Source organism: Palaemon carinicauda, chromosome 8 (genome assembly GCF_036898095.1).
Source record: "Palaemon carinicauda isolate YSFRI2023 chromosome 8, ASM3689809v2, whole genome shotgun sequence".
Taxonomy (NCBI): Eukaryota; Metazoa; Arthropoda; class Malacostraca; order Decapoda; family Palaemonidae; genus Palaemon; species Palaemon carinicauda.
The window spans coordinates 20,580,152-20,603,976 of NC_090732.1; the positions used below are offsets into that span (position 1 = coordinate 20,580,152).

A 23,825-nucleotide genomic window follows, 5' to 3' on the forward strand; every position below is an offset into this window, starting at 1 on the left:
TTTTTTGAGGATTCAGAGCCTCCCTTTATTTTGACGACTGGCTAATCAGGGCGTCGTCATTATATCGCTGTCTGGAGAGCCTCTAATGGACATTAGACCTAACCAAGGAGCTAGGTCTCATAGTGAACGTAGAGAAGTCGTAACTTACAGTATCCCATCCCAGACTATTCTTTTTTTGGGAATGGAGATACAGTGTCTGATTTTTCGGCCCTTTTCGTCTCCCGCAAGAATGGAACAAGCTCTGTTAAAAGTCCTTCACTTGCAAGAGAAAAACAGTTGCTTTGTAAGAGTTTGAACTAGCCTCGTGGGAACTCTTTCATCGCTGGAGTAGTTTATCTCTCTGGGGAGACTCAACCTATGCCCTTTCCTATTTCACCTAAAACATTGGAACAAGGAGAAGGGCTTAGTATCTCTTTCCCAATCTCCAACTCAGTCTAGACATGTCTGACTTGGTGGGACAGCAACATCAGACTTCGAGAAGGTCTTTCTCTTGCGATCAAGAACCCAAACCATGTGTTGTTTTCAGATGCAGCGGATTTGGGTTAGGGAGCTCCACTGGACAGTCTGGAAGGCTCGGTTCTTTGATCCACGGATCAGAAGGAACTCCATTTAAGGCAGTAACATCTCTCCTTTGGCGAGATTTGTGCAGAAATGTATGTCTTGGCGGACGGCCTCAGCAGAAGAGGACAAGTCATCTCCATGGAGTGGACGTTGCATAAGACTGTGTGCGAGAAGCTATGGATGACATGGGGTCTACCCACCATAGATCTTTTTGCTACTCTCTCTGACAAAGAGGCTCTCGACTTACTGCTTTCCAGTTCCAGATCCAGAGGCAGCTCACATAGACGCTTTCCTGCTGGACTGGTCTCACCTGGACGTTTATGCCTTTCCACCTTTCAAGATCCTAGACAAGGTGCTGCAGAAGTTCACCTCTCACGAAGGGACCAGGTTGACATTGGTTGCTCCACTCTGGCCCGCGAGAGAGTGGGTCACAGAGGTACTTCAATGGCTGGTAGACGTTCCAAGGAGTCTACCTTTAAGGATGGATCTCTTACGGCAGCCCCACGTAAGGAGTCTTCATCAAAGCCTCCCCGCGCTTCGTCTGACTGCCTTCAGACTATCGAAAGACTCTCAAGAGCTCGAGGATTTTCGAAGGAGGCAGCCAGAACGATTGCGAGAGCTAGGAGAGCATCTACCATCAAGGTCTATCAGTCGAAGTGGGAAGTCTTTAGAGACTGGTGCAAGTCATCATCCATTTCCTCTTCCAGTACCTTTGTAGCCCAAATTGCAGACTTTCTCCTACATCTGAGAAATGTTCGCTCCCTCTCAGCGCCCACTATTAAGGGCTACAGGAGCATGTTGGCGTCTGTGTTCAGACATAGAGGCTTAGATCTGTCCAATAATAAAGATCTCCAAGATCTCCTTAAGTCCTTCGAGACCTCTAAAGAGCGTCGTATGGCAACTCCTGGATGGAACTTAGACGTGGTCCTAAGGTTCCTAATGTCCGACAGGTTTGAGCCATTACATTCAGCCTCCCTGAAGGATCTCACCCTCAAGACGCTTTTCTTAGTGTGCTTGGCTTCGGCTAAAAGGGTCAGTGAGATCCATGCCTTCAGTAGGAACATCGGCTTTTCTACAGATAAAGCCACATGTTCACTTCAGCTTGGTTTTCTTGGCCAAAAATGAACTGCCTTCTCGTCCTTGGCCTAAGTCATTTGATATACCTTGCCTGTCAGAGATCGTAGGCAACGAGCTTGAAAGAGTGCTGTGTCCAGTTAGAGCTCTGAAGTTTTATTTAGCTCGGACTAAATCCTTACGAGGTGGATCTGAGGCCTTGTGGTGCTCAATTAAGAAGCCTTCATTGCCTATGTCAAAGAATGCTTTGTCATATTTTATTAGATTTTTAATCCGAGAGGCTCATTCTCACTTGAGTGAAAAAGATCGTTGCTTGCTTAAGGTTAAGACGCACGAAGTAAGAGCTATAGCAACTTCCGTGGCCTTTAAGCAAAACAGATCTCTGCGAAGTATTATGGACGCGACCGTTTGGAGAAGCAAGTCGGTATTCGCGTCATTTTACTTAAAAGATGTCCAGACTCTTTATGAGGACTGCTACACACTGGGTCCATTCGTTGCAGCGAGTGCAGTAGTGGGTAAGGGTTCTACCACTACATTCCCTTAATTCCAATATCCTTTTAATCTTCTCTTGAAATGTTTTTAATTGGGTTGTACGGAAGGCTAAGAAGCCTTTCGCATCCTTTTTGATTTGGCGGGTGGTCAAATGTCATTTCTTGAGAGCGCCCAGATTAAGGGTTTTGATGAGGTCCTGTTGTATGGGTTGTCGCCCTGGATACTTCAGCTCCTGGGAGTCTTTCAGCATCCTAAGAGGATGGCTGGGCTTCGTGAGGAAAGCGGACTAACAAGGCAGAGTAATCGTTAGAGTCAGCTTCCTTACCAGGTACCTATATTTATTTGGGTTTTGTTATATAACTGTCAAAAACTCTAAGCATATACGCCGTAAACTGTATTAAGACTGGTCTCTACCCACCACCATGGGTGTGAATCAGCTATTATATATTCACCGGCTAAGTTTAATATTTAAAAATGATATTTTGATTATAAAATAAATTTTTGAATATACTTACCCGGTGAATATATAAATTAAAGGCCCCCCTTCCTCCCCGATAGAGACCCAGCGAGATGAGAAGAACTGGAGCTGTTTACATGTATATGCGGTATCTGGCCGATAGTCGGCGCTGGTGGGCACACCCGCTACCTTCATGGCGATCGCTCGCGAGTTTTTGAATTCTGTCGAGCCGTCGGAGACGTCAGCTATTATATATTCACCGGGTAAGTATATTCAAAAATTTATTTTATAATCAAAATATCATACTTTTCATAGTTACAGGGTAATTAGTAAAAGTAAATGATTAAACCAAAAACATTGTTCCCTTCAGGAAAATGCAGTACTGTATTTCTTCTGTTATCGTAAATTTTGATAATTATTACATTTTGATATGAAACAAATTGTGAGCAATGGCATCTGTATACATTCCACAAGTCACAAGACTATGTATTACACAGTAAATTACACCCTTTGCCCTTCAGTCGTACCACATACCTCATAGAGAGCATATGTTTGAGTTTGACCTCTGACATTCACTTATTTTTATGTCTTGTTTTTCTTGTTTTCATCATTTCAAAGAGGAAAAGACAATTTTAAAATCTCGCTAACATAAGGAAGAAGAAAATTTGCTTTAATAAGAGTTCAGAAGTGGGTAATATCGGCAAAATTAGCATAGTTAGTGAAGGAGAGAGATAATGAAGGAGCAACCGTCTCCCTTAAAGAAGCAAGATATTGAGCAAAGGGATCTTCATTTATGATTAGATTATCATAAATAACTTTTGTTTTCATTTATTAATATCCAAAAAGGAACATAAAGTTCATAATAATCATTAATTTATTAATATTCTTTTTGTAAAAACAAAAAGAAAAACTTTGAAGGCCGTATCTCAAAACTATATTTATTGACCTTCAAATTTTATCTTTTCTCTTAGTTTTAAAGATATAGCATTGAAATTTAGTATATAATTAGAAAGACTTTATAGAAGGATAAAATAGAGCCCTTTTTTCCCATTTTTGTTTCATATTTTTTTCTTACTTTTTTATCCCTGGAATATAGGGTTTTTTTCAATATTAATCTTACCCGATGATCATGTAGCTGTCAACTCTGTTGCCCGACAGAAATCTACGGTCGGGATACGCCAGCGATCGCTATACAGGTGGGGGTGTACACAACAGCGCCATCTGTGGTCAGGTACTCCAGTACTTCTTGTCAACACCACCTCAATTTTTCCTCTGTCGTGCCACCGGCTAGACCTACTTGGATACGCTGTTGATTCTGGAGTTATTGTTCACGATTTGGTGATGTATTTGCTCTAGAGTTTAGCCTTCGCTATTCAGGAAGCTTTAACATTAGCCTAGCAAGTTTTTGGAATTAATTTGATTTAATTTTGGTGACGAAGAGAGTATGAACTCTCTTTCACTTTTAAATGGCCGACCCTTCCCTTAGACGGAAGTGTTGGTGTCGAAGAGAGTATAGACTCTCTTTCTTAATTTTGCTTAACAAAGTTATAGATTTATTTTATATCTCTCCGCCTTTTATAGGCCTTTTCGATTAACTTCCTTTTATTATAAACTTATAAAAATTAATTTTTATGTTTGTTTATATGCGACCTTTCCTTAGTAGGCGGTCTTTTCTTGGAACCGAAGTTAATTAACATTGAGCCCGTCATATCGTTTTTACCTGTTAAGATTTTATGCTATTTTAATTTTAATGTTTTTGAAAGAATTTCTTTGATAGTCTCGTACTGTTTTCAAAGTTGAACTAACGTTTTGTTTTGTCTCCGCAGTTGTTGACGTTCAGAACGTTCAACTTGCGCTCTATCGTTACGATAGAGAGAGAGTATTCACGGTTTCACGTTGCAGTAAGAGTAAACCGATTCTAGCGTTTTGTTCATTCTTTCTTAGCTTAAATGGTTTTAATTCTAATAAAGGAACTTTTTATTTGGGAAATCTTTCAGTTTTTTTCCTTTAACAATAATATGTTTTAACGATATATATAATTGGGCTCATCTCTCAGGTTCTAAGTCAAGAGAGAGAGAGATAGAGACGGAGGGAGAGAGAGGAGGATAAACGTTTCGTTCAAGCGGGTAACGTTGTTATCGTTTTTGCTCTTCTCCCTAGTCTCTTTAGGGGAAGAAGGTAAACGTTTCTAGAGTTTTATTCTTGTTCCCAGGCTTTATGCGGTGAGAGATTTTAAACGTAGTTTATTTGATCTAGTGTTTAGTCTCTTTTCCAGCCACTGAATACTTTATCTTTCATTATGTTTTTCTGTTACATTGTAATACTGTTTTCGCAATTACTAACTTTTAATGAAGGATAGAATTGCGTGTTTCAGGTACAAACCACTTAAAGTTTCGAGTTCAGTGAAATAAGTGCAAACAGAAAATCAAAAGTGATAAAGTGATAAGCGCAAAGTGTTACAGTGTTGCGTTCGAGGGTTCGTCTGTTCGTGCCAGTTGTTCGCCTAGTCTGGGACCTCTTACAAGCTCCCAAGCCCAGGGGAGAAGTAATGTCGAAGGACTTATGGGTTCATCAGGCCTTGATCGACGAACAGACGTTTCCCTCCGTGGTTTCGGGTGTATCCACTCACGTAGCCGACGTGATCACCCCACCCACACAAAGACGAGAGAGCCCATTTATTCCTCGTCTGCGGAAGAGGTTTCTCGCAGAAACCATGGACCAAATCTTGCAGCTTTTAAGTGCAAGTCGGTCCCTTCCGCGCAAGTCCAACTCCTAGGTGTAGCCACTGCCACTGGGTCAGTTCGGACTTGCTGCAGTACGACAACTGCACACCTCCCAGAGAGGCAAGGTGGTACCGCAACAGGCAGTAACTTCGTCTGTTGCCGCACCAGCTGTTTTAGACCCTCAGTCTCAACGGACAGTAGCTCCGTTTGTTGTTGTCTTTTATAGACCCTAGTGGTCCATGCTGCAGACTATACAGTCTCAGCTTGCTCCTTCATACAGGAGTATCATGCTGGAAGGTTGACAATGCAGCCTGTTAGCCTACAACCCGCCGAGGTTGTGCGCTCAGCAGATACTGCGGCTGCCTGCTCCCTCCCTCCACCTGTGAGAGCTCCACCTCCGATGCGCAGTCCACCCTGCCAGACGCATGTTCTTGCTGCGCCTCCTGCTTTCATACGTGAGTTGCCGCATCGGGAGTTGCCGGGTTCCAGCACTATGAGGCAACCTCCTCAACCCATGAAGCAGGAGCCTCATGCTATGCGGCATCCTCCTCAACCCATGAGGCAGGAGCCTCATGCTATGCGGCAACCTCCTCTACCCATGAGGCAGGAGCCTCATGCTATGCGGCATCCTCCTCAATCCATGAGGCAGGAGCCTCATGCTATGAGGAGCCTCATGCTATGAGGAGCCTCATGCTATGCGGCATCCTCCTCAACCCATGAGGCAGGAGCCTCATGCTATGAGGAGCCTCATGCTATGCGACATCCTCCTCAACCCATGAGGCAGGAGCCTCATGCTATGAGGAGCCTCATGCTATGCGGCATCCTCCTCAACCCATGAGGCAGGAGCCTCATGCTATGAGGAGCCTCATGCTTTGCGACATCCTCCTCAACCCATGAGGCAGGAGCCTCATGCTATGAGGAGCCTCATGCTATGCGGCATCCTCCTCTACCCATGAGGCAGGAGCCTCATGCTATGCGGCAACCTCCTCAACCCATGAGGCAGGAGCCTCATACTATGCGGCATCCTCCTCAACCCATGCGGCCTGAGCCTCATCCCTTGCAGCATGAGCCTCATCCCATGCAGCATGAGCCTCATTCCATGCAGCATGAGCCTCATCCCATGCAGCATGAGCCTCATCCCATGCAGCATAAGCCGCATGCCATGCAACATGCTCTGCATACCTTACAGCATGCTCTACATACAGCATGCTCTGCATTCCTTACAGCATGCTCTGCATACCTTACAGCATGCTCTGCATACCTTACAGCATGCTCTGCATACCTTACAGCATGCTCTGCATACAGCATGCTCTGCATTCCTTACAGCATGCTCTGCATACCTTACAGCATGCTCTGCATACTATGCTCTGCATACCTTACAACATGCTCTGCATTCCTTACAGCATGCTCTGCATACCTTACAGCATGCTCTGCATACCTTACCGCATGCTCCTCAGTCACACATCTTTGGTTGTTGCCAACTCACAAGACTGTCAAGCAGTTTCATAACGTTCTGGTCTGCTGCTTTTGCACCAGTGAAACCCTCACTGAGAGAACTTAGCTTTTCTCGGATATGGTTCCTGTAGATGAGAAAGTGCTATTCTCCCTCCTTCTGATATTCCCTTGAGGACTCTGTCATTTGGAGAGGAGCCTTAAGCTGCTTAGCCTCCTATGGACTTTTATTTAAGCATAACATGCTTCCAGGGAGGGTAATGGTTCCGCTTCAGTCGCTAACCCCGTCTGTTGCCACACCTGCTCCCATAGACCTTGAGCTTTGTTGCAAGACATGCAGTCCAAGCTTAGTCCTTGTTAGAGGATTTTTTGTTTACGGAGTCAGTGTGTCACTGGGAAGACGTTCAACAACCAGCAGAGGGGACTTGTTGTGACGCAGTGCGGCAACCTCAGCAACCCGATAAGGAGTTGTCTGTACTACCCAGACAGTCTAGACAGTTTCGGGTTGTCGCTGTACTTCCTCGCTTCCCCATGGTTGACAGTTCACAGACTGTGCAGCAGTACCATGACCTTGTGTCCGGCTCCGTCAGACGACTGGCTTTTAAGAGCTCCCACAAGTCGTCGCTGTCTGGAGAATCTCAGATGGACTATGGATCTGACCAAGGAACTGGGCCTCCTGGTCAATTTAGAGGAGTCCCAGCTCGTCCCATCCCAGACCTTTGTCTACCTGGGTATGGAGCTTCAGAGTCGAGCTTTTCGGGCTTTTCCGTCGGCCCCAAGAATCTACCAAGCCCTAGAATGCATCCAGAGCATGCTGAGAAGGAACCGATGCTCAGTCAGGTAGTGGATGAGTCTAACAGGGACACTTTCATCGCTGGCCCTGTTCATCGAGTTAGGGAGACTCCTCCTCCGCCCCCTTCAGTATCATCTAGCTGCTCACTGGATAAAGGACATGACGCTAGAGACGGTCTCAGTTCCTGTTTCCGAAGAGAGGAGGTCTACTCTAACGTGGTGAAAGAACAGCTTTCTTCTCAAGGAAGGTCTACCTTTGGCTGTTCAGAAACCCGACCGCCGTCTCTTCTCGGACGCATCAGACACGGGCTGGGGTGCGACTTTGGACGGACAGGAATGCTCGGGAACATGGAATCAGGAGCAAAGGACACTTCACATCAATTGCAAGGAGTTGTTGGCGGTTCATCTGGCCTTGATAAACTTCAAGTCCCTCCAGCTTAACAAGGTGGTGGAGGTGGACTCTGACAACACCACAGCCTTGGCTTACATCTCCAAGCAGGGAGGGACTCATTCGTGGAAGTTGTTCTAGATCGCAAGGGACCTCCTCATCTGGTCAAAAGATCGAAAGCTCACGCTGGTAACGAGGTTCATTCAGGGCGATATGAATGTCATGGCAGATCGCCTCAGCCGGAAGGGTCAGGTCATCCCCACAGAGTGGACCCTTCACAAGAATGTTTGCAGCAGACTTTGGGCCCTGTGGGGTCAGCCAACCATAGATCTGTTCGCTACCTCGATAACCTAGAGGCTCCCGTTGTATTGTTCTCCGATTCCAGACCCAGCAGCAGTTCACGTGGATGCTTTTCTGCTGGATTGGTCCCATCTCGACCTGTATGCATTCCCGCCGTTCAAGATTGTCAACAGGGTACTTCAGAAGTTCGCCTCTCTCAAAGGGACACGGCTGACGTTGGTTGCTCCCCTCTGGCCCGCGAGAGAATGGTTCATAGAGGTACTGCAATGGCTGGTCGACGTTCCCAGGACTCTTCCTCTAGGAGTGGACCTTCTACGTCAACCTCACGTAAAGAAGGTTCACCCAATCCTCCACGCTCTTCGTCTGACTGCCTTCAGACTATCGAAAGACTCTCAAGAGCTAGGGGCTTTTCGAAGGAGGCAGCCAGAGCGATTGCCAGTGCAAGGAGGACATCCACTCTCAGAGTCTATCAGTCTAAAGGGGAAGTCTTCCGAAGCTGGTACAAGGCCAATCCAGTTTCCTCAACCAGTACCACTGTAACCCAGATTGCTGACTTCCTGTTACATCTAAGGAACGTAAGATCCCTTTCAGCTCCTACGATCAAGGGTTACAGAAGTATGTTGGCAGCGGTTTTCCGCCACAGAGGCTTGGATCTTTCCACCAACAAAGATCTACAGGACCTCCTTAGGTCTTTTGAGACCTCAAAGGAACGTCGGTTGTCCACTCCAGGCTGGAATCTAGACGTGGTCCTAAGGTTCCTTATGTCATCAAGATTTGAACCTCTCCAATCAGCCTCTTTTAAGGACCTCACATTAAAAACTCTTTCCCTCGTGTGCTTGGCAACAGCTAAAAGAGTAAGTGAGATCCACGCCTTCAGCAGGAACATAGTTTTCACATCTGAAACGGCTACATGTTCCTTGCAGCTCGGTTTTTTGCTAAAACGAGCTTCCTTCTCGTCCTTGGCCTAAGTCGTTCGAGATCCCAAGCCTGTCCAACTTGGTGGGGAACGAACTGGAGAGAGTACTTTGCCCAGTTAGAGCTCTTAGGTACTATCTAAAAAGGTCATAACCTTTACGAGGACAATCAGAAGCCTTATGGTGTGCTATCAAGAAGCCTTCTCTTCCAAGGTCTAAGAACTCAGTTTCTTACTAATCAGGCTTCTGATTAGGGAAGCACATTCTCATCTGAAGGAAGAAGACCTTGCTTTGCTGAAGGTAAGGACACATGAAGTGAGAGCTGTGGCTACTTCAGTGGCCTTCAAACAGAACCGTTCTCTGCAGAGTGTTATGGATGCAACCTATTGGAGAAGCAAGTCAGTGTTCGCATCATTCTATCTCAAAGATGTCCAGTCTCTTTACGAGAACTGCTACACCCTGGGACCATTCGTAGCAACGAATGCAGTAGTAGGCGGGGGCTCAGCCACTACATTCCCATAATCCCATAACCTTTTTAACCTTTCTCTTGAATACTTTTTATGGGTTGTACGGTCGGCTAAGAAGCCTTCCACATCCTTGTTGATTTGGCGGGTGGTCAATTCTTTCTTGAGAAGCGCCGAGGTTAAAGGTTGTGATGAGGTCCTTTAGTATGGGTTGCAGCCCTTTATACTTCAGCACCTAAGAGTCGTTCAGCATCCTAAGAGGACCGCTACGCTCAGTAAGGAAGACGTACTTAATAAAGGCAGAGTAATGGTTCAAGTCGTCTTCCTTACCAGGTACTTATTTATTTTGTTATTTTTGAATAACTAATAAAATGAAATACGGGATACTTAGCTTCTTTGTTAACATGTATGCTGGTCTCCACCCACCACCCTAGGTGTGAATCAGCTACATGATCATCGGGTAAGATTAATATTGAAAAATGTTATTTTCATTAGTAAAATAAATTTTTGAATATACTTACCCGATGATCATGATTTAATTGACCCACCCTTCCTCCCCATAGAGAACCAGTGGACCGAGGAAAAAATTGAGGTGGTGTTGACAAGAAGTACTGGAGTACCTGACCACAGATGGCGCTGTTGTGTACACCCCCACCTGTATAGCGATCGCTGGCGTATCCCGACCGTAGATTTCTGTCGGGCAACAGAGTTGACAGCTACATGATCATCGGGTAAGTATATTCAAAAATTTATTTTACCAATGAAAATAACATTTTGAAGCAGTTTGTAATTTTCCTAGTTACAGTATACAAACCTGAGCTCTTTACTTATACTTGTCTTGGCATCACCTATCTCTCGGTAAGTCCTGCCTGCAATCAAAAGTGACGTAATACAGTATACTGGGTGAGTGTGTGAGCTGGGTTGCTGGTTTAACCCCCCCCCCCCACCCCCCCCTGTTAACTAGTGGTGGGTGGCTATACCTCGCATAAAAAGTTAAGGCTAGTTTCCAGCTATGCCCGAACAATATCAATAGTAAAAAGCTGAGGTTTGTGTAGTTAGGAAAAATACAAATTACTTCCAAATTTGTCATGTTGAGGCATATTCTCAGTCATGAATATCCAATGGACTGATGAACGAAGCAAGTTGGATGTGGCTTTTGTAGATGCTATCTCACAATGCTATCTTACAGTGCACATGGAATTTATAGGGAGGTGCTAGAAAATAAGGATCTCTTGAAAAAAGTAGTTATCGGAAAAGTATAATGGAAGATTGAAGTTTATTGTTTTGCATATAAAGTTCTTTTTTTTTATTTACAATACATGCACCAAATGAAAATTAAGTTAGTTTATTTTCTTATTCTTTGCATTGATTATTAATTTTCCAAATGATTTTCCTTTTGTTTTCTTTATAATCAATTGAAATTCCTTCTTTATGTTCTTCACTAATGTGATAGTTGTCTTTAAAGTTTTTTTCTTTAAATGTATTGGTCTGCTGATAGGTATGAATTTATATACTGTATATGGTTAGAAATGCTAGGTGACCTGGACTTCTAATCTTGTACTGTAATGTGGTAACCCTTTACAGTATTTAGGCTAAAGACTAGTGATATACAGAGAGCAGTATTCAATGTAAAGTGCCTGGCCAGTCTTAGAAGGGTCTTTTTTATCTCTAGTAGTGGTATATCCCTTGATAGTTATGTTTTCATCCGACCACCTTATTCACTCCTGTTAATTGAAATATATAGCTTAATTTCTAAAATTAGAAATAAATACTATATGCAAATGATACAACATAATTGCACCTACCATTCCAATCTCCGTTCATGATTATTTTTCTTTCCTTATAAACTACACTCTTGTCCTATTTCTGACTTTCCATATCACTTCTACACATATAGATATTTTTACCCTTGTCTCAGGCCAAGGTACACACCATGCCCAGTTCTCATACTATCTTAAGTTTGGTTATGCACTTCATTTTATCATAAAACTTTTAATCTATCAAAAATTATTTTTAGCGCAATATTTACTCAGCACTTCTCACAATGCATGTCAATTGTAACTTAAAGCATAAACTTTCCTAGTTCCATTTGGATCACCACATAGTTTTCTTCCTTTACTCATTAAATTCTCCACTAGCAAATTTGTAATAATAAATTGTTCCCCCAAATTGATCTTTCCGATAAATTTGTCAACTCTTTACTTTTGCCATAAATCCTTACCATTTTTCCATTGTACACTAAATGATGCTGCTCCCTATATTTTTTGGTGGCACCTTTCTCGCTTTACTCTTATACAGGGGAACCATTATTATTCTCATTCCTGCTAAACCATTCTGCTCATGCATACATACCCTAAACACCATGGTCAGTTATTCAATCACACTTGCATCACTGTAGCTCAACATCTTGCTGGTACTCCCATCAACTCTTGTTGCCTTAAAATTCTTTAAACGCTTAATTTTCAGTGTATTGTATATTATCAAATCAAAATATTTGAATTGATTCTTGATGTGGGGGTTGTAGTAAGTGATATTTATTCTCTTTTCTCTTAGATATGAGAATCAAGTAATTGTTGTTTATTCTCTTTTCTCCTAGATATGAGAATCAAGTAATTGTTGTTTATTCTCTTTTCTCCTAGATATGAGAATCAAGTAATTGTTGTTTATTCTCTTTTCTCCTAGATATGAGAATCAAGTAATTGTTGTTTATTCTCTTTTCTCCTAGATATGAGAATCAAGTAATTGTTGTTTATTCTCTTTTCTCCTAGATATGAGAATCAAGTAATTGTTGTTTATTCTCTTTTCTCCTAGATATGAGAATCAAGTAATTGTTGTTTATTCTCTTTTCTCCTAGATATGAGAATCAAGTAATTGTTTTTTATTCTCTTTTCTCCTAGATATGAGAATCAAGTAAAGAAACTGAAACAAAAGTTGGGTGGGGGAAAAGGAGACTCGACAGACATGGAGGATGTCAAGAATGCACTGTTAGAGCTAGAAAGGAAGGGCGATACAATTCTTAAAAAACAAAAAGATTTAGAAAAGAAAGAAAAGGTTAGTGACTACCAGTCAACACAATTTTTATCTTGTCTGTATAAAATTACTTCATTCTGTGGTTTTATGAGATGTAAATTGTATTAGCTTTTATGTAAAGTCAATAAATTATTTGCATTTTACTATTATTAAGTAATGTTATATATAACTATTTTTTCATTGTTTTACACAAATCAAGTTGATGATAAAATTATTCAAAAGCATAAAATAACCTTAACTGAATTTGCAATCAATGAAAATTAAGCTAAATTTTTATTTATCAATTATTGTTAAGCTTGTGCTTAGTTTACAGCTAAATCATTTTTGTTTATCAAAATAGCTAAGCTTGTGCTTGATTTGCTAGTTCAGTTTTGCCTTACCTTACACATCACATGTCCTCTGTATCTCTGCATGCATGTTGGAGGTTGTGGCATTAATAGAAATTGATTGTGTAAAGATTTGTGGTAAGGGAAAGTCTTTGGTATTTTATTGTTATGGGATATGGTAGTTTATAATTTTTCTCCCTCATATTACTGTCAATCTTTGCCTTACAATTAACTATTAAATGTTAAAAGTTCAATTGTTCCGTAACCGAAATACAAACCACGCTATTTACTTTGGGTTTACCTTTCGGCGTAGCTGAAATGACGAGCCAATAGTTTTTAACGAGGGTTAACTACCCCCGCGCTAGTTAGCGGGGGTAGGGGAAGGGGTAGCTTGCTACCCCTTCCCCCCACACCGGTGATTTGCTTCACTTCACTTTTGGCTCCGGCGATGAACAGACGTGTCTGTCCATCGTCCTCGTTGACAGCCTTAATCTTTTTTTGCTTTTTCTTCCAGTGTGTGTGTGTGCGTTTTGAAGTTGGCCTCACCCTTTATTGTTCACCATGCGCAAGTGCCCTGGTATTGCCGGTCGCCCTTGCGGTACTTTTATGTCTTCTGCGGTGGACACAGATCCTCACACCCTTTACCCGCAGTGTCGAGGCCGACGGTGTGACAAAGAGAATACGTGTAGTGAGTGCAGGGAGTGGTCTGCCTCCCAGTGGGAGAGGTTTGACCGCCGGCGTAAGAAGAAGTCCAAGAGAGACCGTTCTCCTTCGAGGGTTGCCTTGAAGGAGGAAGGCTCTCGGGACTCTCCTTTCGCTGCCCAAACCTCCTCTGAAGCTCCCCCTCGTTCGGCTCCTGAGGAGAGACCGCCGAGTGGGAGCGCAGGTCCTAGTTCTGTTTCCCGACCTTGGATTGGGGGAGAGGGCGTCGCCTCCCATAGCGGGGAGGTTGTTGCTAATGAATCCTTGTCTAATGATGATCTTTTTCAGATTTGGGCTTCCTTGGGGCTTAGGGCCTGCCCTCCAGGGAAGCCCTGATTGACCTTGTCCAGTTAGGGGCCGCTGTTAAGCAATCGCCGGTGATAGCAGAGGTAGATCCTCTGTCTATCGTCGACGTCGTGGTTGCAGAGGCTTCCGACGGGTCGGGTCAATCCTCTGCAGGTACTGTTGTGGATGATGGTGCTGAAGGCTCTCCTCCTCCTTCCGTACATCCTTCGAAGGGGGAAGGGAGTCCCGCGGGCTCTTCTGCTGCCAAGCCTCCCTTTAAGGGGAGTGCTTTGACTGAGACTCCCCTTCGGAGGACTGATGGTCCTGACGATCTTCCTCGTGGCCGCCTTCGCCGTAAGGCTCACCGTCCGCTGCGCCGCAAGGGCCTCCCGTCTCCCTATAAGGGTGCTAAGAGGCGCCTTTTTGAATCTTCGTCCTCCTTCCTCCGAGGGGGACTCTCCTCGCCGTAAGCAGCCTGCAGCTCCAGCTTCCTTAGACCTCTCTGGGGATCGGTCTCCTTTGCCTTCCAGACCTTCAGCTTCTGGTGCAGATGTTCAGCAGCCTGACCTCGTCACCCGACGGGCAACGGTCCCTTCGGGGCAAAGGGATTCTTCCCTTGCGCGTCAGGGTTCCTCTGCGCGCCCTTCTGCAGTGTTAGCGCACAGGCGCTCCCCTGCTCGTCGGCGTTCTCTGGTTCGCCAGCGCTGTCCTGATGATCGCCCCTCTTCTCGCCAGTGCTCTCCATAGGACATCCTTCAGCCTGTTTCCTGTTGAGCGCCCGGTGCGCCAGCGTTCCCCTGCGCGCCCTTCTGCAGTGTTAGCGCACAGGCGCTCTCCTGATCGTCAGCGCGCTTCTGATGACCATCGCCCCACTGCTCGCCAGCGCTCTCCTGAGGACTCCGAACATCCTGCTGTTACTGTTGTGCGCCCTGAGCGCTCTAGTTCTCCTGCCCATCAGAGCGCACCTGCGCTTCCAGTTCCTGATACGCGCCCATGTTTGCCCGCGCGACCTAGAACTTCGGTTCAGGTCTTGGCCAAGGACTCTTCTCCTTGCCCTCGCGATCCTGCTCGTCAGCCTGTTCCAGCGCAACAACGCTCGATGTCTCCAGCGCGTACTTCCAAAATGCCTGTACGCCCACGCGCCTCCTGTTCCTGAGCCCGTTCGTGAGCGATCGCCTCTGCGCCCTGCACCGGCAGTTCTCTCACAGGATTCCACACGTCGCCCTCTTGCTCGCCAGCGATCAGAGACGCATCAACATTCGCCTTCTCGTCAGCGATCTCCTGCGCGTCAACGGTCTCCAGCGCGTCAGCGATCACCTGAACATCGGCGATCTCCAGACTGCCCGCGTGACCTATCGCCTGCGCGCAAGCGTTCTCCAACGCGCTGTCGCCCAGAGGATCTGGAGGGACATGGGTCGCCTTCTGTCAGCTCGTCCTCGCGCGGTCGTTCGCCTATGCGGTCTACGTGCTATCGCTCGCCATCGCGCCACCATGCGCCAGTGCGCCATCGCTCGCCTACGCGCCAGCGTTCACCAGCGCGCCGCCAATCGCCTGCTCGCCATCGCTCTCCCACTCGCTACAGGTCTCCTGAACAACATCGTCAGCTGTCATCGGAGCGATCTCGCTCGCCCACGCGTCAACACGCTCCCTTGCCGACGCGCCAACGTGCTCGATCGCCAGCTCGCCCACTCGCTCGTTCGCATGTGCGCCCTCGTGCCCACTCGCTCATTCGCCTGTGCGCCCTTGCGCCCACTCGCCTGCCCGTGACAGCAGCAGGAACGCGTGTCGCCAGACCGCACTCAGGATCGCCTCCGCCGAAGCGCAGACTCTTGTGCAGGATAGGGAAGACACATCAGAGAGGTCAGTACAACTTTTTTCCCCCTTCCTTTTCAGGCAGGTCCAGTGGTGTCCACTCCGAAGGATCGCCCGATCCCCTTCCCTCCAGCGGGAATTTCGGACTCTGTGTCCGTGTCGCGACAGACTTGGTTTGGTCCTCTGATGCGGGCGTTAGTGAAGGCTATGAAGCCGGCACTCGCCGATCAAGGACACAAGCCAACGGCTGCCTCGCCCCCGCTGAAGAGAAGGAGAGGAGTGGACTTCGTGGTGACTTCCCCAAGGAAGAAGTTGGTTCCTAAGAGATCTGTCAGGAAGGCTCCATCCCCTTCGCAGGCGCTTTCTTCTTCTCCCGAGGACGAGGCTTTTCCGTCCTCGGGTGAATCCAGTGAGGTGATAGTCTCCCCCTCGGCATCAAGGGGGGAGTCGTCTCCTCATGGAGGAGAATCGTCTCGCGCGGAGGGCGCTTTCCGAACCTCTTTGTTGGGGTCGTGTATCCCGCCAAGGAGGGAACCCAAGGACTCCAAGACAATCCCGAAGTCGTCTTCTAGGATTCGTCAGGAACCAGCTGTGCCCCGGGAGAACGTCCACGCATCTCCCCAGGAAGAGATTCCGGGGACGGGAGACTTAGCTGCCAGTCCGCAAGGAGGAGACCAGCAGGAGTCTGAACATGCCTTCTGGCAGGTCCTGAGCCTGATGAGGCAACTCAATGGGTTCATGGACCCCGTGATCGCCCCCTAGAAGGCAAGGACGCGGTCCTGGACCAGGTGTTTGGTACTCGGAAGCCCCCTAAGACCAGTGCGGCTCTGCCCTGGTCTCAGGGGTTGAAGAGTGCCAGAGCCAGGGCCAATGCCCAACTCGCAACTCTTGCTTCCTCCAGTCGTTCCTCTGCCAGGAACAAGCTCCTCCCACCTCCTCGTCTCCAGCAGAGGAGGTATTTTGAGATCTTGGGGGAGTCTAGTCTCGCTCTTCCTCTCCATCATTCCGTAGAAGAACTTGCTAAGGGAGTTCCTCTCGAGAAGCTCTCCGCCCAGCAGGTGACGTTCTCGGCGTCGGAGATCCTGAGCCATGAGAAGGTCGCGAAGTGCGCCATGCAGGCCACTTCATGGCTGGATATATGGCTAGGGACTCTGGGCATCTTATTGCGCTCCGAGGACTTGTTTAAGGAGACCAATAGGAAGGCCCTGGAGACCTTCTTACTCTCGGGCACCCGCTCCATCGAGTTCCTGGCACACTAGGTTACCACCCTGTGGGCCAACTCGGTATTGAAGCGGCGTGATGCGGTGACCGAGAAGTTCCACCCGAAGGTCCCCGCCGTGGATGTCTGTTGGCTCAGACATGCTTCTCTCCTTGGGGGAGAATCTGTTGGAGCCCCAGGATATGGAACGAACGGCTGAGAGATAGAGGAAGTCTAGCCAGGACTCCCTCCTCCATAGGGCCCTTACAGCTCGGCCCTATAAGCCTCCAGCTCCGCAGCAACAGCAGCAGCAGCCTCACAAGACACCAAAGCAGGCACTGGCAGCTAAGAAAGTGGTGTCTAAGCCCCAGCCCTTTCCAGCCAAGGTCAAAAGGGGCGGTAAGTCCTCCAGGGGAGGCAAGACTCCTAGAGGGAGCGGCCGCGGCCACAAACACTAGGAGTGGCAGTCCACCTGTGGGGAGATGCCTTCGACGTTGCGTGCACAGGTGGCAGCAACACGGGGCCGATGCTTGGACGACTTCTGTGATCGGCCAAGGCTATCGTGTCCCGTTCATTACATCTCAACCTCCCCTGACAGCGAATCCAGTGTCGTTGAGCTCCTATGCCATGGGATCGGTAAAGGGGCTAGCCCTTCGGGCAGAAGTCAAGACCATGCTCAAGAAGGATGCTCTCCAGGAGGTCGTCGACGGCTCCCCAGGCTTCTTCAGTCGACTCTTTCTTGTAAAGAAGGCGTCTGGAGGCTGGAGACCTGTCATCGACCTCTCGACTCTGAACGGGTTTGTCAAGCAAACTCCGTTCAGCATGGAGACAGCGGACATGATCAGACTTGCGGTGAGACCTCTAGACTTCATGTCCACGCTGGATCTAAAGGACGCGTACTTCCAGATCCCAATCCATCCGTCTTCCAGGAAGTACTTGAGATTCAGCCTAGACAACAAGACCTACCAGTTCAAGGTGCTGTGTTTCGGTCTCTCCACAGCACCTCAGGTGTTCACCAGAGTGTTCACCCTGATTTCATCTTGGGCGCACAGGAACGGCATCCGTCTCCTTCGTTATCTGGACGACTGGCTGATCCTAGCAGACTCGGAGTCGACCCTTCTTCGACACCGAGACAGGCTTCTGAGTCTTTGCCAGGATCTGTTGATCGTGGTAAACCTCGAGAAGTCCTCTCTGCAGCCGTCCCAACGACTGGTTTATCTAGGTATGTTGTTAGACACCAATCTCCACAAAGCCTTTCCATCAGAGGAGGGTGGCGGAACCCTTCCTCAGGCGAGAAGAGCTTCCCGCCCAACCGTGGTTGCATCTCTTAGGTCACCTGTCCTCCCTGGCTCGTCTGGTTCCAAAGGGCCGCCTCAGGATGAGATCCCTGCAGTGGCGGCTCAAGTCCCGGTGGAATCAAGGATCCGATTCCCCGGACGTACAGGTCCCGATAGGATCTTTGGAACGGACGGACCTGCTGTGGTGGCTGGTCGACGAGAACCTGCGAAAGGGAGTGAATCTTCTTGTCCTTCCCCCGGAATTGACACTGTTTTCGGACGCGTCAAAAGAAGGGTGGGGGGCGCACGTTCTGAACCAGAGGACCTCAGGCCTTTGGTCAGAATCAGAAAAGTACCTGCACATCAACCTGCTAGAGTTGAAGGCCGTCTTTCTGGCTCTTCAACAGTTCCAACGGACCGTGGCGGGTCACTCCGTGGTGGTGATGAGCGACAACACCACGGTAGTGGCTTATATCAACAAGCAGGGAGGTACTTTTTCGCAGCAGCTATCCCATCTTGCAGTAGAGATTCTGAGGCTGACCGAAGTCCACTCGATAACACTATCAGCTCGCTTCATTCCTGGCAAGAGGAATGTGCTCGCCGACAGTCTGAGCAGGGCTTCGCAGATAGTGAGTACCGAGTGGTCTTTGGATCCTCAGATAGCCAACAAAGTCTTGACTTTGTGGGGTTCCCCGACCGTGGACCTGTTCGCGACAGCGTTGAATTTCAAGCTACCTCTGTACTGCTCCCCAGTCCCAGACCCCAAGGCTCTCTGGCAAGATGCTTTCCAGCAACGGTGGGACAACATCGATGTGTACGCCTTCCCACTGTTCTGTCTGATGAGAAGGGTGCTCAACAGGACCAGACTATCGGTCAACTGTTCGATGACTCTGATACCTCCGCCATGGCATCACGCGGAATGGTTCCCGGACCTTATGCAGCTCCTGACGGAGCTCCCGAGAGAACTTCCCCCACGACGCGAGCTACTCAGACAACCCCACTCCAACATCCCTCACAAGGCTGTGGCCTCGCTTTGGCTTCACGCCTGGAGACTGTCCAGCGTCTCCTCACGGAGAAGGGCTTTTCGCAACAGGTTGCGGAGAGAATGTCTCGGCACCTGCGAAAGTCCTCTGAGGGAGTCTACCAGGCAAAGTGGAGAGTCTTTTGTGGTTGGTGTCGTGGGAGGGGTATCTCTCCACTCGATGCCACTATTCCAGCAATAGTGGAGTTCCTCGTATATCTGCGGGAGGAAATGCGCCTTTCTGTCTCGGCAGTGAAAGGCTATCGCTCAGCCTTAAGCTTGGCTTTCAGGCTGAAAGGTGTGGACATTTCTTCTTCGCTAGAACTCTCTCTACTCATACGTAGCTATGAGCTTACCTGCCCCCAGTTGGAAGTGAGACCTCCTCCTTGGAACGTGGTTCGGGTTCTCAGTGCTCTTAAGAGACCTCCCTTCGAACCATTACGCCAGGCCTCTGATCGCCACCTGTCTTGGAAGACAGCTTTCCTGCTCGCTTTGGCTTCGGCCAAGCGAGTTAGTGAACTTCATGGTCTCTCGTACGACATCGCCCATTCACGGGGATGGGGGGAGGTAACGTTCAGGTTCGTCCCTGAGTTTGTTGCCAAGACTCAGAATCCTGGAGTGCCAGATCCACGGTTCGACTCTTTCAGGATCGCGAGTCTCCGTTCTGTAACAAGTGACCCAGACCAGCTGCTACTATGTCCAGTGAGGTGTCTGAGGTATTACTTGAAGAGAACAGCTGCAGTTCGTCCCCAAGTGCGGGCATTGTTTGTAAGCACAGGCAGGAGGGTCACCAAGAATACCATCTCGGCTTGGATTCGAAGGGTTATCTACCACGCCTTGAATCCAGACCATCCTCCGTCACGTCGCCCTAGGGCACATGACGTCAGGGGCGTTGCTACGTCCCTGGCCTTCAAGAGAAACTTCTCTGTGACGCAGGTGCTTCAAGCTGGGGTCTGGAAGCGTTAAATGACCTTCACAGCCCACTACCTGCAGGATGTGACCCACAGGAGCCTCGATACGTTTTCTGTCGGCCCTGTGGTGACTGCACAACAGCTGGTCTAATCTCAGGCTCCTTTATGGACGAGTAGCAGTAGGTTGAGGGCGTTGTTACCCGGTTTTAGTCTGCGTGAATGAAAGGGTATGTCTGACCCTTACTTCTTTCTTCAATCTCCCCTCTCTTGGGGAAGCAGTATCCTGGTCTTCGCATAGCTGACCTCAACCTCTGCAGGTAACCCATGCTTCCTTGTGCTCCTAGTATTAAGTTTAATACTGTCGCGTCCCCCATACCCTGACGAGGTGGTATTGGGAACGTCCTATCCTAGATTCCTATCTAAAGGTCTCAAGGTCAACTTCATAGGACGAGTCACGCTTTCCTCCACACACAACTTATGTAGGCCATTCGTTCCTAGCGAAGCAAGGAACTTGTGAGGTGCAGGGGCTCCTTTTCTCAAGTGCTACTCACTGGGAGGCGGAGCCCCCGGGCAAAGCCAAAGTCAGTAAGGCTGGGGACTTTCCACCCTTCCTAAGGGGTAAGTCACCCAATGTAAATAGCGTAGTTTGTATTTCGGTTACGGAACAAATGACAAATTCGGAGATAATTTGTATTTTTCCTAACCATACAAACCTTAGCTATTTACACATATTTGCCCGCCAGCCCTGGCCCCCAAGTCAAGTCCTACCTCTAAGTGAAGTGAAGCAGATCACCGGTGTGTGGGGGGGAGGGGTAGCAAGCTACCCCTTCCCCTACCCCCGCTAACTAGCGCGGGGGTAGTTAACCCTCGTTAAAAACTATTGGCTCGTCATTTCAGCTACGCCGAAAGGTAAACCCAATGTAAATAGCTAAGGTTTGTATGGTTAGGAAAAATACAAATTATCTCCGAATTTGTCATTTTTGTTCCTACATGAATACAAACCTTTGTCCTTTGATAGGAGTATGCATTTAGCCCAGCTAAATACAGCTGTTAAAACTTAACTAGGTGGCAGTAGTTTAGCTGGAGGAATAATGACAAGTAAGCCCTGGCCACCCAACAGGATGAGTGAACTCTTTATTTTATGACCTGCCTGATAATACAGATGTACTTCTGAAATCTTCTATTGGCTGTTTAATCTTATTCTTGTAAATGAAATTATTAGCAGATTGTCATGTGAGGTATAGTAAGGAAGAAGGGAGGATTTATAGCTGTTTACTGATAACTGTAACTGAATGACAGTTGTCTCTTCAGCCTGCCAATACCCGCATTCTTCTTCATGTTAGACAGCATTCATGTTTGCTGTTTATTCCCTCGTGAGTCTGGCCTGGGGACGGTGAAATAACGTAACCCTGAGGAGGTTTCCATTCCTTAGATATTGTTGTCTCCATCAGAGGAAGGTTATCCTGTTCATGAGAGTGAAGGGAAGGGTCGCCAAAAAGTCGCTAAGGACGTTTAACATGGTTGTGATCTCTTTCCCCATTGGAGTGACGTCATCAGCTGGGAGGCTTCCTTCGTAGGTGAAGTTAAAGTTCCTCCTCCTTCTCCTCCCTTGCTTCTTCATTTACATTAGACGGTCTTTGCTGTTATTTCTAGAAGTGATTTTTAAACTGGGGGGGTGGGGGGCAGAAGCTTCTAAGGGGCTGCAAGCAGGGTTGTCAAATACAGTAGTGCCTAATATTTTTTCCACTTATTTTAAATTTGAAATAGCCTAAAATACTGTCATTGCATCCATAAATAACACCCATCCACTAATACATTACTATTATTACACACAGTCAAAGTAGTAACAATGTCAAAACATTTAAATTAATATGGTTTTATTGTCGTTAGTGTCTCTTGTTTTTTAATATTTCATAAGTATGGATAAATAAATCAATAAGGAAGATGTGTAATCATTTTTTATATGGTCATAATCCTTGAATAATTGTATTAGTAGTGAAAGTAATTTTTAATTTTGTAGTGATTAGTATTTTGCTAATATTTTCAATTAATATAATCCGTATTATGCTGAAACTGTTTGAAAAAGGATTAAGAGGAAGTTTTATTGTCATATATTTCTTTCATCTGTTTTATATGAACATTGTTTATTCCATATAAATACAGTGTAGTACTCAACAGGCTTATGAAAATCTAACAGTGATGAAACAAAAATCTATTATTCAATGTTATTCATATACAGTAAGTAATGAAGTGTAATAGTATACATATTTTTTATGGTATAAGGTTGGCAAAATTTTCAAGGTGGGGGCACATATCTAAACAATGATGCATAGGAGATGTGGGTGCATGTCAGTAAAGTTTAAGAATCACTGTTCTTGTAGAAGAATGTGTAGAGGACGTCATTGAAGAAGTCCAGGAAGACCCATTGATAGGATTCGTGTCTGTGATTTCTACCGTTTCTCTCCTTTTGAGAGAGGCAGTACTCTACCAGGTACCTCCCTTCTTGAGTGAGTTATCTGAGTGCTTGGTATGGTTGTTCACACTCCTTTTACCTGTGCTCGGTCTCGTACCAGAGGGAGGGAGTGCCGAGAGCTGTCCCTTAGTGAGAAGAAACATTGACACTCGGAACTCTTTCAAGCTGAGTGCGCTCTACTGGTCGGGATATAAAGGTAGTGATGTGGCTGCCCTTCTTTCTCATTTTGTGAACGTTCTCTCGCTTTCTTTCCAAGGAGAGTGGAGAGGGATACGTGCTGAGAGTTGTCCCTTAATTTTGAGAAACATTAGCACTTGCTGCCCCTGCCTTGTGTCACTCTGATTGCAGTCGTCATGACTCTGGACTCTCCCCCTGAGAATTGCGCACGATCCTCTTCAGAAGATATTCATCCTTCTGAAGGACGCATCCTCTTACCAGCTTGACATCCTATGCCCCAACCTTCTACTCAGCGTCCTACCACTCACTGGTCACCTACCCATCTGTCTCCTGTCCTGTCCTGTCTCCTCCATCTCGCCGTCTGCCTACGCACTAATCGCCCGCACGTCAACCTCGCGCGCCAATCGCCAACGCGTCATTCACCTGCACGCTATTCTTTGACGCGACATTTGCCTGTTCGTCTTTCTTCTGTGCGCCATTTACCTGCGCGTTCCTCTCCAACTCATGAAGAGGATCCTGCTCATTGCGTGCCCGCTGACCAACACGTCATTCGCCAGCGCGCCAAGCTCTTGCAAAGCACCGTTTGCCCAGACAACGCGCTGCTGCAGGCCATCATTCACCTGGCTGTGCGACTGCTGCCCCTCGCCAAACCTCAAGGATATCCCCTGAGGTTTCTGCCATTGGCACTCGCCAACTTTCTCCACAGTAACAGTCTAGGTTAGGCAGGATTTAGAAAAGATGTTTCCCTAGCCTTTTAAATGGCAGTTTTATAATCTTGTGACTTTTATATTGGTGAGAGAGGAATGATAATGGGTAAATTAATAAAGCACTAATTTTATTATCCTGTTTTATTTAGTATATTCACTTGAATTGAGGGGAAGGGACTAGCATTTAGCTTTTCTCCATATGTGCATGGATCCTCCTCCTCCCCATATTTATTTGATACATAAGTACTGTGGGTTACAAATATCTTTGAATACGACCATACAAATTGGC

General features: G+C 47.0%; 1 protein-coding gene across 1 annotated transcript in view; it reads left to right on the top strand.

The window, feature by feature from the left end:
• Positions 1-23,825, top strand: part of Cdc37 (cell division cycle protein 37) — an 87,002-nt gene that overhangs the window by 16,174 nt on the left and 47,003 nt on the right. The window contains exon 3 of the mRNA XM_068378529.1: positions 12,515-12,668. Within this exon, the coding sequence (XP_068234630.1) occupies positions 12,515-12,668 (154 nt within the window). The remainder of the gene's footprint in view (positions 1-12,514; positions 12,669-23,825) is intronic.